This window comes from Chenopodium album, chromosome 1 (genome assembly GCF_948465745.1).
Source record: "Chenopodium album chromosome 1, dcCheAlbu1.1, whole genome shotgun sequence".
Classification (NCBI taxonomy): Eukaryota; Viridiplantae; Streptophyta; class Magnoliopsida; order Caryophyllales; family Amaranthaceae; genus Chenopodium; species Chenopodium album.
Window position 1 is genome coordinate 6,457,271 of NC_137834.1, and position 11,904 is coordinate 6,469,174.

An 11,904-nucleotide genomic window follows, 5' to 3' on the forward strand; every position below is an offset into this window, starting at 1 on the left:
GGTGCGTAATCTCTTTCACTTTACGTTATTTACATATTATTAGACTTGGTGATGACCCTCAAAGCATAACAATTCAATCATCAATAATAATTCAATCACTCAAACATACCAATTTAATTCTTGAATATTTAGTGACCACATAATATTTAAATGTTGAACCCTTTTTAATTCTACCTCAGTGTCAAAGACACCTTAAACGCATAAAGCGCCAAAAATCCTATCCCTCGGTGTTAAAAACACCTTAAGTGCACATAAGCACCAACATACAATTTACTCCTTGTGTACATAGACATTTATATAGCTCCTTTCTCATGCTTAAAGCATCAATAAAAATTATATGAACCATAATAAAATTTCTTTTCAATATTCCAAACATAATTAAACAATTAGTTTAATTAAACATGCTCTCTATCATGCCATAAATAAATATGTAGTCCATATAATCATGCCAAAACATAATTTTTCAATCCATAAACCATCACAAATAATTCATGATTCACAATTCAATCACCAACACCAATAATTCACAATTCAATACATAAACCTTAGCATGATACTACTTGTAATTGATTGAAATTAAACCTAGCATGATTCTACATCATCAAAATATGCTAAGTACGCGAACGTACCTTGAGTACGTTATTAAAACTGCCACAACTAGTAGAAATCGCTTACTTCAAAGTCTCCTACACATTAAATCCATAATAGAGTATTAATATTCACTCTAAACAAATTTCCAGCAATATATATTATTTTAAAACCCTTCATAAATTAATTAGAATAAGCTGAAATTATATTTAAAACACCCTAAATTAAGTCCCAATTAATGGGTAATTAAAATTTCTTCAAGAAACCCAATATTAAGTGTTCTACATAAAATTTCAGCACTTTATTATACTTAAAACTTGCTGTAATTTGATTTTAAAACACTTAAAACAAAGGCCTACCCTATTATACATCATAATCCTTCAATAAATCATGAAACAAGAACCTAGGGTTTCAAAAATTGGGGCTTTTTAATTAAAAATCAAATCTGAAAATTAATTCATACAATTACAATTATCAAACATCAAAATTAAACCCCCAAACTCATAATTTTTATTTATATCCAAGAATAGATTAAATTAAAACAAGAAAGCTTAGTTTTTTTTTTATATATATATATAGTTCGAAAAAGAAAGGGGGAAAAAGAGGAGGAAGAACGGCAGCCACCACCGGCTGCTGGCGGCGGCGGCTGCCTGCTGCCGGCGGCTGGCAGTGGTGGTGAGGGAGAAGGGCAGCCGAAAAAAATAAGGGGAAGGGGAAAAAGAAAAAGAAAGAAAAATAAGGAGGAGAGAGAGAGAAGTTTACCTTGGGTTTTCTCCACTCTGGGCAAAGTTTGATTTTCCTCATAAGTGGGATATTTATACCCCTTCTCTACTAACCCTCTTCCCTAAACTTTCCTCTTTTAGGTTTTCCTAATTCCTTCCCTAATAAAACTTGTTGAAAATTAAACTTTCCTAAAATAAAACCCCAACTTTTAAATAAAATAATTAAATAAACTTTCCTTTAATAATAATATTAATTAAAATACTTTAATTAAAATAATTACAACAATTTAAATACTTTATAAAATACATACTTTAAATATAATACGTATAAAAATACGGGGTATTACAGTCACAAACAACTGGAGGTAATTTCGGGCGAAGTTGTCTTCGATAGTATTCCCTAGGATGTGGAATATTATCAATGCGGATGAGGATTGTTTCAAGAGAAATAATCTTCGATAGTATTCCCTAGGATGTGGAATATTATCAATGCGGATGAGGATTGTTTCAAGAGAAATAATCTTCGATATTATTCCCTTGGACGTGGAATATTATCATAGCGGAGGAGGATAGTTTCAGGCGAAACAATCTTCTAATTTGGAAGCAGTTACAAGCGTAGCGGTTTTCAAGCGGGATGGCATTCTCTAGCTTGCAGGAGGTCATCAAAACAGTTGGTTACTTTCAGAGACGTGTGCTCGACGGTGCAAGATACGCGTTTCTTAACTCTTTTATCTGTTTAACTAATGCTAGTTTTGCAGGTATCGGCGTTGCAAGATTGATTTAGGATCGCAGAACGTTCTGAATCATTCTCCGTCCCTATCGATACTTTGACTTTTGTTTTCGAAACTTGCGTTTCTCCAAACTCAGTCAAAGTGGGGGCTTCTGTAGACACCCATTTGTGTCTCCCCAAAACCAAACCCAGTGATGAGTACCTTTCACGTCGAATCATAGTCGAATGAAGCGAAAGTGTGGAAAGTCTAGTGTTGCGGAAGTTTTTATTTCTTTTCTCTTCTCTCTGTTTTTGAAAACTTATTTTAAGAAAACAGCCAATCCAGTTTGGTTGGTCCATGATATGGGTCCAATAGTAGTGTAGTTAGATGGGGCTTGCAAAGACTTTTCCAACGATATATTATAAGCCCAATTCCGATGAATATTGAGGATGTTATGGCCAATTTACCAAACTGGGCCCGGTTTGAGCTTTATGTACGGCCCAATGATCTAGGGGAGGGCCTAATATGATTTATCATTCCTAATGCAATTAGGAATGGTTTTACTCTTCTAGATTCTTCTAGAAGGTTCTTTTCATTCCTAATTCAATTAGCATTGATAAATTGACTTTTGTTGACTTTTCAGAGTTTTAATCAAAATCAAATAGCATTTTTGAGGAAATTATATTATTTTATCCTCCAGTACGGTAAACTTATTGGATTTTCGAAAACGCGTTAAAATCAGGCTTGGCGCCTGACCCCAGGCCTTGGCGCCTAGAACCAGGCCTGGCGCTAGCCATTGGCGCCTGGCGCTGGTGTTGGTACCTGGCGCCAGCTAGCCAGGGTTGGCGCCAGCTCTGTTTTTTGTGCGTCTGACTCTGTTTTGTTTAATTTATCTTTTTGGCTAATTTTCTTTATAAATATCGTATTAAAAACTCCGTTTTCTTGATTCATCACCAATTGTTTTCATTCATCACCTATTCTCTAATCATTCACCAATTCTCATCATTCACAAGTTCTACAATCAGTTTTAATTAGCATTCATTCTTCTGTTTTCTAAACTTTGCTTTCTCATACAAAATTCCGCATTCACAAGATCTAGAAACACCTAGCCATATTCGAAGTTGCCTTCGCCCTAGACGTGAAAGGTTTAATTTCTGAGGGTTTGGACCCAAATCTCTCTTTCAATTATTTAATTTAATTGTTTGATTTATTATTTTCCTTGAAGTTACTAACGTGTGTATTTTGTAATTAGAAAGAGATACGAAGCATCAAAGTAAGTACTTTTATTGGTTTTTGTTGATATTATGATGTAGAAATCATGTTTACATTGTTATTATGATATTCATAGTATCATGTCTAGGGTAATTTTAATATTTAATATGATTGTTGCGATGCTTCCTATGTTCTTCCTAATATTTATGATTGTTAGTATCATGTTAGGGTTAAAGATTTGATCTTTATTGCTTAGTGACATGCTAGAGTTTGTTATTAATCTTGTTAGTATCATGCCTAGGATCTTGCTATTATTATGCTTTAATATTAACATGAACACGATTATGATTATAATTGTTATAATTTATGATGATTATTATTATTATTTTGATGATGATTATTTATTATGATTATTATTAATATGATGATATTTTTTATTTATTATGTTGCTTGATATCTATTTTTTATTGCTTGATCACCTTTATGCATGTTTAAAGGGAATTTGGTACTTGTAATCACGCTTATTTAAGATAATTAATAATCTTCTTTAGGGTTAATTGTGATTATAATTCAAGTGATCGCCAATAATAGTTTATTTGTGCATTAAATTCAACCAACATAGATAAACAGGTTTAGGGTTAATCCTATTGATTGCATGTTAATCAGAAAGCGCACATGAATACGATCAGAATAAAGTAGAGGCCTATTATTAGGGCAGGTTCAATCTCTTTTAGGTTGGATTTGTACCATCATCCCCGAACCCTTATTTGGTTCTAGACCTTATGGAGTTGACGATCTCTTGGATCGTTAAGGGGTGTAACCTTCACCTCGTGAACGGTTTACAAGTTCCTAAAAAACTTGTTGGCGACTCTTTTGCTCTATCTTCTTCCCTTTTGGACGCCACCGTACTTTAGTGTATGATCACAGTGGGGTTCAAGCTAGTGGGATTTTAAAGGCTTGAAATTATTCCCTACACAAAGTAAGTACTTTAATTGATTTATTGATATTGTGATGTAGAAATCATGTTTAAATTGTTATTATGATATTCCTAGTATCATGTCTAGGGTAATTTTAATATTAAATATGATTGTTACGATGCTTCCTATGTTCTTCCTAATATTTATGATTGTTAGTATCATGTTAGGGCTAAAGCTTTGATTTTTATTGCTTAGTGACATACTAGGGTTTGTTATTAATCTTGTTAGTATCATGCCTAGGATCTTGCTATTATTATTATGCTTTAATATTAACATGAATATGATTATGATTATAATTGTTATAATTTATGATGATTATGAATACTTTTATTATTATTATTTTGATGATGATTATTTTATCTATGATGATTATTATTATTATTATAATTCTATTGTCATGATTATTTATCATGTTGCTTGATGCTTATTTATTGTTATTGCTTGATCACGCCTTTTATGCATGTTTAAAGGGAATTTGTACTTGTAATCACGCTTAATAAGATAATTAATAATCTTGTTAGGGTTAATTTGATTATAATTTTGAGTGATCGCCAATAATAGCTTTGTTTGTGCATTATATTCAACCAACATAGATAAACAGATTTAGGGTTAATCTTATTGATTGCATGTTAGTCAGAAAGCGCACATGAATATGATCAGAATAAAGTAGAGGCTTATTAATTAGGGCGGATTCAATCTCTTTTAGGTTGGATTTGTACCTTCATCCCCGAACCCTTATTTGGTTCTAGACCTTATGGAGTTGACGATCTCTTGGATTGTTAAGGGGTATAACCTTCACCCTGTGAACGGTTTACAATTTCCTAAAATTTGTTGGCGACTCTTTTGCTCTATCTTCATTCTTCCCTTTTGGACGCCACCGTACTTTAGTGTATGATCACAGTGGGGTTCAAGCATGGGATTAACGCTTGAAATTTATTCCCTACAGATACGAAGGGCATGTTCCGATTAACTGAACTCAACTGAACTGAACTGAAATGAACTGAACTAAGCTGAACTGAACTGAACTGAACTGAACTGAACTGAACTAAGCTGAACTGAACTGGACTGAACTGAACTGAACTTATTAATTAGTGATTTTTAACTACGGATTAGGGATCTTTGATTATTTATTGATTATTTATTACTATACATATGTGTATATACAAATGTACATATTAAAATATTTACGAAAAATATACTATATAATTATAAAATTTATGGAAAATATATTAAAAACTTGAAACCTCTAAATATTTTAAACACATATACTATTTAATTTAAAAATAAAATAGTATTATGACAAAAGAACAGAAAAACACTTACATGTATTTAACCCATTATTATTATTATTATTTATTGATTATTAATATTATTATTATTATTATTATTATTATTATTATTATTATTATTATTATTATTATTTATTGATGATTATTATTATTATTTATTGATTATTATTATTAGTATTATTATTTCAATTATTATTGTTATTATTATTGTTATTTATTGATGATGATGATGATTATTATTATTATTATTATTATTGTTATTGTTGTTGTTGTTGTTGTTGTTGTTGTTGTTGTTGTTGTTGTTGTTGTTGTTGTTGTTGTTGTTGTTGTTGTTGTTGTTGTTGTTGTTGTTGTTGTTGTTGTTGTTGTTGTTGATGATGTTGTTGTTGTTGTTGTTGTTTTCGTTGTAATAAGAGCTTAAAAGAATGAAATTTGGCTTTATATCATTAGCAATATCATTAGACATAAATTAAGAGCTGAACTGAACTGAACTGAATTGAATTGAATTTCAACGGAAGAGAACAGGTCCGAAGTATGTTTGTAGTATTTGATGGAGGATATGTACAATCTATTAAAGGATATGTATTACTTGATAGAGGATAGGTACAATTTGTTGATAATATGTGGTATTTGATAAAGAATATGTATAACTTGTTAGAGGATATGTGTTATTTGATTGAGGATACATATAATTTATTGAAGGTTATATATTATAGGATACATACAATATACATATATATATACATATATATATGTATATACATATATATATGTATATATGTATATATATAGGATAATTTGCCAATTATTACCGAAAGTTAATACCACTTTGTAAATTACTACCGCAAATTAAAAAGTTGTGAATTACTACCGCAAAAAATTTTAAGATGTTGCGATTACTACCAAACCCCCATTAAACCCAACTATGACATCATTATATCCCTTTAACCTTATATATATATATATTATAAATTTAATTTTCACTTATACATAGCCGAATTATGTGTGTGTGTATATATATATATATATAACAAGATCCCATATGCTAAATTCATTTAGTACTGTAGGGAATAATTTCAAGCCTTTAAAATCCCACTAGCTTGAACCCCACTGTGATCATACACTAAAGTACGGTGGCGTCTAAAAGGGAAGAAGATAGAGCAAAAGAGTCGCCAACAAGTTTTAGGAACTTGTAAACCGTTCACGAGGTGAAGGTTACACCCCTTAACGATCCATGAGATCGTCAACTCCATAAGGTCTAGAACCAAATAAGGGTTCGGGGATGAAGGTACAAATCCAACCTAAAAGAGATTGAACCTGCCCTAATAATAGGCCTCTACTTTATTCTGATCGTATTCATGTGCGCTTCCTGATTAACATGCAATCAATAGGATTAACCCTAAACCTGTTTAATCTATGTTGGTTGAATATTAATGCACAAATAAATCTATTATTGGCGACCACTTGAAATCATAATCAAAATTAACCCTTACAAGATTATTAATTATCTTATTAATCGTGATTACAAGTACCAATCCCCTTTAACATGCATAAAAGGTGTGATCAAGCAATAAAAATAAATAATAAAGCAACATAATAAATAATAATAATCATGAATAATTATTATAACAGTCATAATAATAATCATAAATAAAATAATCATCATCAAAATAATAATAATAATAATAATAATATTCATAATCATTATAAATTACAACAATTATAATCATAATCATGTTCATGTTAATATTAAAGCATAATAAAAATAGCAAGATCCTAGGCATGATACTAACAAGATTAATAACAAATCCTAGCATGTCACTAAGCAATAAAAATCAAATCTTTAACCCTAACATGATACTAACATAAATAAATATTAGGAAGAACATAGGAAGCATCGTAACAATCATATTTAATATTAAAATACCCTAGACATGATACTAGGAATATCATAATAACAATGTAAACATGATTTCTACATCATAATATCAATTAAAACCATTAAAGTACTTACTTTGATGCTTCGTACCTCTTTCTAATAACAAAATACGCACGTTAGTAACTTCAAGGAAAATAATAAATCAAACAATTAAATTAAATAATTGAAATAGAGATTTGGGACCAAACCCTCAGAAATTAAACCTTTCACGTCTAGGGCGAAGGCAACTTCGAATATGGCTAGGTGTTTCTAGATCTTGTGAATGCGGAATTTTGTATGAGAAATCCAAGTTTAAGAGGAGAAAGAGAAAGAATTGAAAGATTGAAGAATGCTAATTAAAACTGATTGTAGATGAATGATCGTGAGAATTGGTGTATCTTTGATGAATCAAAACGGAGTTTTTAATACGATATTTATAGAGAAAATCAGCCAAAAAAGATAAATTAACAAAACAGAGTCTGACGCTCAGGAAACAAAGCTGGCGCCAACCCTGGCTAGCTGGCGCCAGGCACCAGCACTAGCGCCAGGCCTGGTTCCAGGCGCCAAGGCCTGGGGTTGGACGCCAAGCTTGATTTCAACGCGTTTTCGAAAATCCGATAAGTTTACCGTACTGGAGGATAAAATAATATAATTTCTTCGAAAATGCTATTTGATTTTAATTAAAACTCTGAAAAGTCAACAAAGTCAACTTATCAATGCTAATTGAATTAGGAATGAAAAGAACCTTCTAGAAGATTCTAGAAGACTAAAACTATTCCTAATTGCATTAGGAATGATAAATCATATTAGGCCCTCCCCTAGATCATTGGGCCGCACATAAAGCTCAAACCGGGCCCAGTTTGGTAAATTGGCCATAACTTCCTCAATATTCATCGGAATTGGGCTTATAATGTATCGTTGGAAAGGTCTTTGCAAGCCCCATCCAACTACACCACTATTGGACCCATATCATGGACCAACCAAACTGGATTGACTGTTTTCTTAAAATAAAGTTTTCAAAAACAGAGAGAAGAGAAAAGAAATAAAAACTTTCCGCAACACTAGACCTTTCCACACTTTCGTTTCATTCGATTATGATTCGACGTGAAAGGTACTCATCACTGGGTTTGGTTTTGGGGAGACACAAATGGGTGTCTACAAGTACGTATATTGAATAAGTCTTTAAGGGGTTGTTTAGTTGACAAAGTAAAATGGGGGAAGTGAAAATTCATGGGATTTGAGAAATTGAGGAGTTGTTTGGTTGACACAAAAAAGCAAAAATGAGGGAAGTGGAAATTCATGGGAATTTCAACTTCCTACAAAACAAGGGAAGTAAATTACCTAGTCCCCCCTAGGTCAATCAAAATTCATGGGATTTCTAAATTCCCACATTGCCAACCAAACAAATTTAGGAAATTCCTAGGAATTTCATGAGGGAAATAACTTCCCATGAAATACAATTTCCTATGGGAATTTAATTCCCATGTCAACCAAACAAGGCCTAAATGTGTGGTCAAAGTTATTTTATTTTGACCCTATGAATAGTAGGTGAGTGGAACTTTTAGAAACGGAGGTAATATATTGTTTATGTCTTTTTGCATTCTGTAACTTGCAAATTTAATTATATGGAATGCATAAAAAGAAATGTATAAAAAGAAATGTGTCAACTAAAAATAAACTTTCTACATAAATTGATATTGAATTAAAATAAAATAAAAATTTAATTAAGGAAAATTTGTCAAAAATAACACCACCTTTAAGCGGTCTGCCCTAAATAACACCACCTTTTGATTATTCCACAATAACACCACCTTTGATACACATCTGCCAAAAATAGAACAAAAAACCTATAACCTGTTTTTCAGGTTACAATTGACACATGTCACATGTGTGATTGGTTAATTTTTTTTTTAAAAAAAAAACTTAAATTAGAAAACTTTAAAAAATCTAATTTTTTTAAAAAAAAATGAAAAAAGGGAAAGCTCCTACCCTTAACGGCGGCAACCCCACAACCACCTGCCAGGGCTGCCACCACCACCGACGACCAGAGTTCATAACCGGCGTGACCACCCAGCCTGAGTGCCCGACCACCCAGCCCCTCCTCTTCCCCTGAACCACCTTCCTCGACCCTAAAATCCTTCTCCCTCCCCTCGAAAACCCCCCTCCCCTCACCGGCCGCCAGCCAAAGCCCCTCCCTTGTGTCGGCGAAACCACTTCGCCCCCCCCCCCCACCGGCCGTCTCCACTTCCTTTCCCCTTTGAACCACCATCCAAAAACCCTAAAACCCCAAAATCGAGTGGTTTAAGGGTTTTCGACCTTTTGGTGGTGGGTTAAGGGGGGGAAGGGGGTGCAGACGACCGGCGAAATGGTTAAGCCGGCACGGGGGAGGGGTTTCAGGCGCCGGCGGTGGTGGCAGCCTGGTAGATGGTGGTGGTGCCGTGGTGGGACGGATTTTCTTTTATTTTTATTTTATTTTTATTTTTAATTTTAAGGTTTTTTTTTTAAAAAAAAAAATTAGGTTTTTCTTTTTTTAAAAAAATTGTTAAAAAAATTGACCATTGATAGTGTGACACGTGTCACATGTAACCTTTTAAATAGGTTACCAACCGGTCATGTTTTATTTTTGGCAGATGTGTATCAAAGGTGGTGTTATTGTGGAATAATCAAAAGGTGGTGTTATTTAGGGAAGACCGCTTAAAGGTGGTGTTATTTTTGACAAATTTTCCTTTAATTAAAACAAACATATTACTCCATATATAATGTTAATGTCTTTATGCCCATTGTGATTTGTGAATTTGTTTCTTGTGAGATGTGGTGCCAATATATGGGTGGTAGCGGTAGGCCATACAGATAAATCATTTAATGGATGTAACCATGTACGACATACGATGATACGAAGTATATTTGTATGCATGTGTGTCCCAAACTGAACTTTGGGACCAATTCTAATAAGAAAATTTGCATTTTTCAACTATGAGGTTGTAAAATCGAACTCTACTAAGAAAGAGATAATTTAAGATAGGGATTCTCTAACCCTCTGCCCCCTTCATTTTCAAAATAAGACTGTTAATCCGAGTTAGATGGACATGTTATAAGTTTATGCCCGATAAAACTTGGCCTTCTTCGGAAATTATTGAGCAATAATTGAATACTTCTGTGTGGACAAATTGGACAGAGACTAAATATATTTGTGGAGGACAGCTACTTGACAAGTATTGCACAACTAATTAATTACCTTAATTGTGCAACAAATAATGAATGTAGTAAGTACAACGGAAGTAGTACTCGTACATTCTTAAAACTCTAAAGAAAAAGTGGGAGTGAGGGTAGGTTACCATTCCATATTACATGCCGCATGATACAAATAAATAAAACACTTCCTTATCCTTCCAGATAAATCTAAAAATGGGACATCGCCTTATCCTGTCATCATCAACCATCCTTGTTACCCTCCTCATTCTCTCTCCTCCCACGGCCACCGCGGCCTCTCCCGTCCTAGACACGGACGAGAACCCCCTCGAAGCAGGCTCACAATACTACGTCCTAACTTCAGGCAGGGGAGCAGCAGGCCGCGGTGGCTTAACAGCTGAACCCGATCTTTACGATGGCATTTGCCCTTGGTACGTAGGGCAGTTTTTTAGCTGGACTAAACAAGGTAGCCCCGTAAGTTTCCATCCTGCAGACCCATCACAAACGCAGCTAACTCTTGGCGAAGACGTCAACATTGCCTTCGGACCAAGCTACGTCTGCAGAAACCAAGGGGTGTGGCAGCTAGAAACCAATGGTAAAGTATTCTACTTAACTACCAACGGAGTTATCGGAAACGCCTCGAATAAGGCCGATTGGTTCAAGATCGAGCAAGCTTTTGGACCTTCATCATACAAGATAGTTTACTGTTTTGCCACATCTACTGTTACTGATAGTTCTCAGAGGAGTGAAAATCGTCTCTACGTTGAAATAAAATAAAGGTAAGACCATCCTTCTTTAAATTATGACATACTAAGTAGTATTGTTTGGTTAAACCAAAAAAAAATGGGAAAATTGAAAAAATATGTGTTGATAATTCAAAATTCCTATGATTTAGCTAATTTCTAGCAAATTTAATGTAGAAATTAAATTCTAATGAATTGTGAATGCCTATGAAATTTATTTCCGACCCCACATCAACCAAACATTATCATAAATTGAACTATAACTATTTTGTAAAAAAAAAAAAAAAAAAAAAAATCAAACTTTATGTTATATATATATATATATATATATATATATATATATATATATATATATATATATATATATATATATATATATATATATATATATATATAAAGAACATAATAATTAGAGGTGGTTAACTTTAGCCCGGCCCGATCCAACCCAAAGGCGGGTTTAATTTGGGCAAGCCTAAAAATGCATTTTTAGTTGAAAATCCAAATCCGACCCGAAAAAAGCCCAAAAAACCCGCTATATTTTCCGGGTTTGGGCAAG

The 11,904-nt window shown here is 33.2% G+C and overlaps 1 protein-coding gene across 1 annotated transcript; it reads left to right on the top strand.

Moving 5' to 3' along the window:
- Positions 1 to 10,764: 10,764 nt before the first annotated feature.
- LOC145640229 (21 kDa seed protein-like) lies at positions 10,765 to 11,570 on the top strand. The gene has a single exon (XM_081691552.1). The coding sequence runs from the start codon at positions 10,822 to 10,824 to the stop codon at positions 11,380 to 11,382; it is 561 nt and encodes a 186-aa protein (XP_081547678.1). The 5' UTR covers positions 10,765 to 10,821; the 3' UTR covers positions 11,383 to 11,570.
- The last annotated feature ends 334 nt before the right edge of the window (positions 11,571 to 11,904 follow it).

Excerpts from the sequence above, each read along its gene's own strand:
- LOC145640229 (XM_081691552.1), top strand. The coding sequence starts at position 10,822 with ATGGGACATCGCCTTATCCTGTCATCATCAACCATCCTTGTTACCCTC.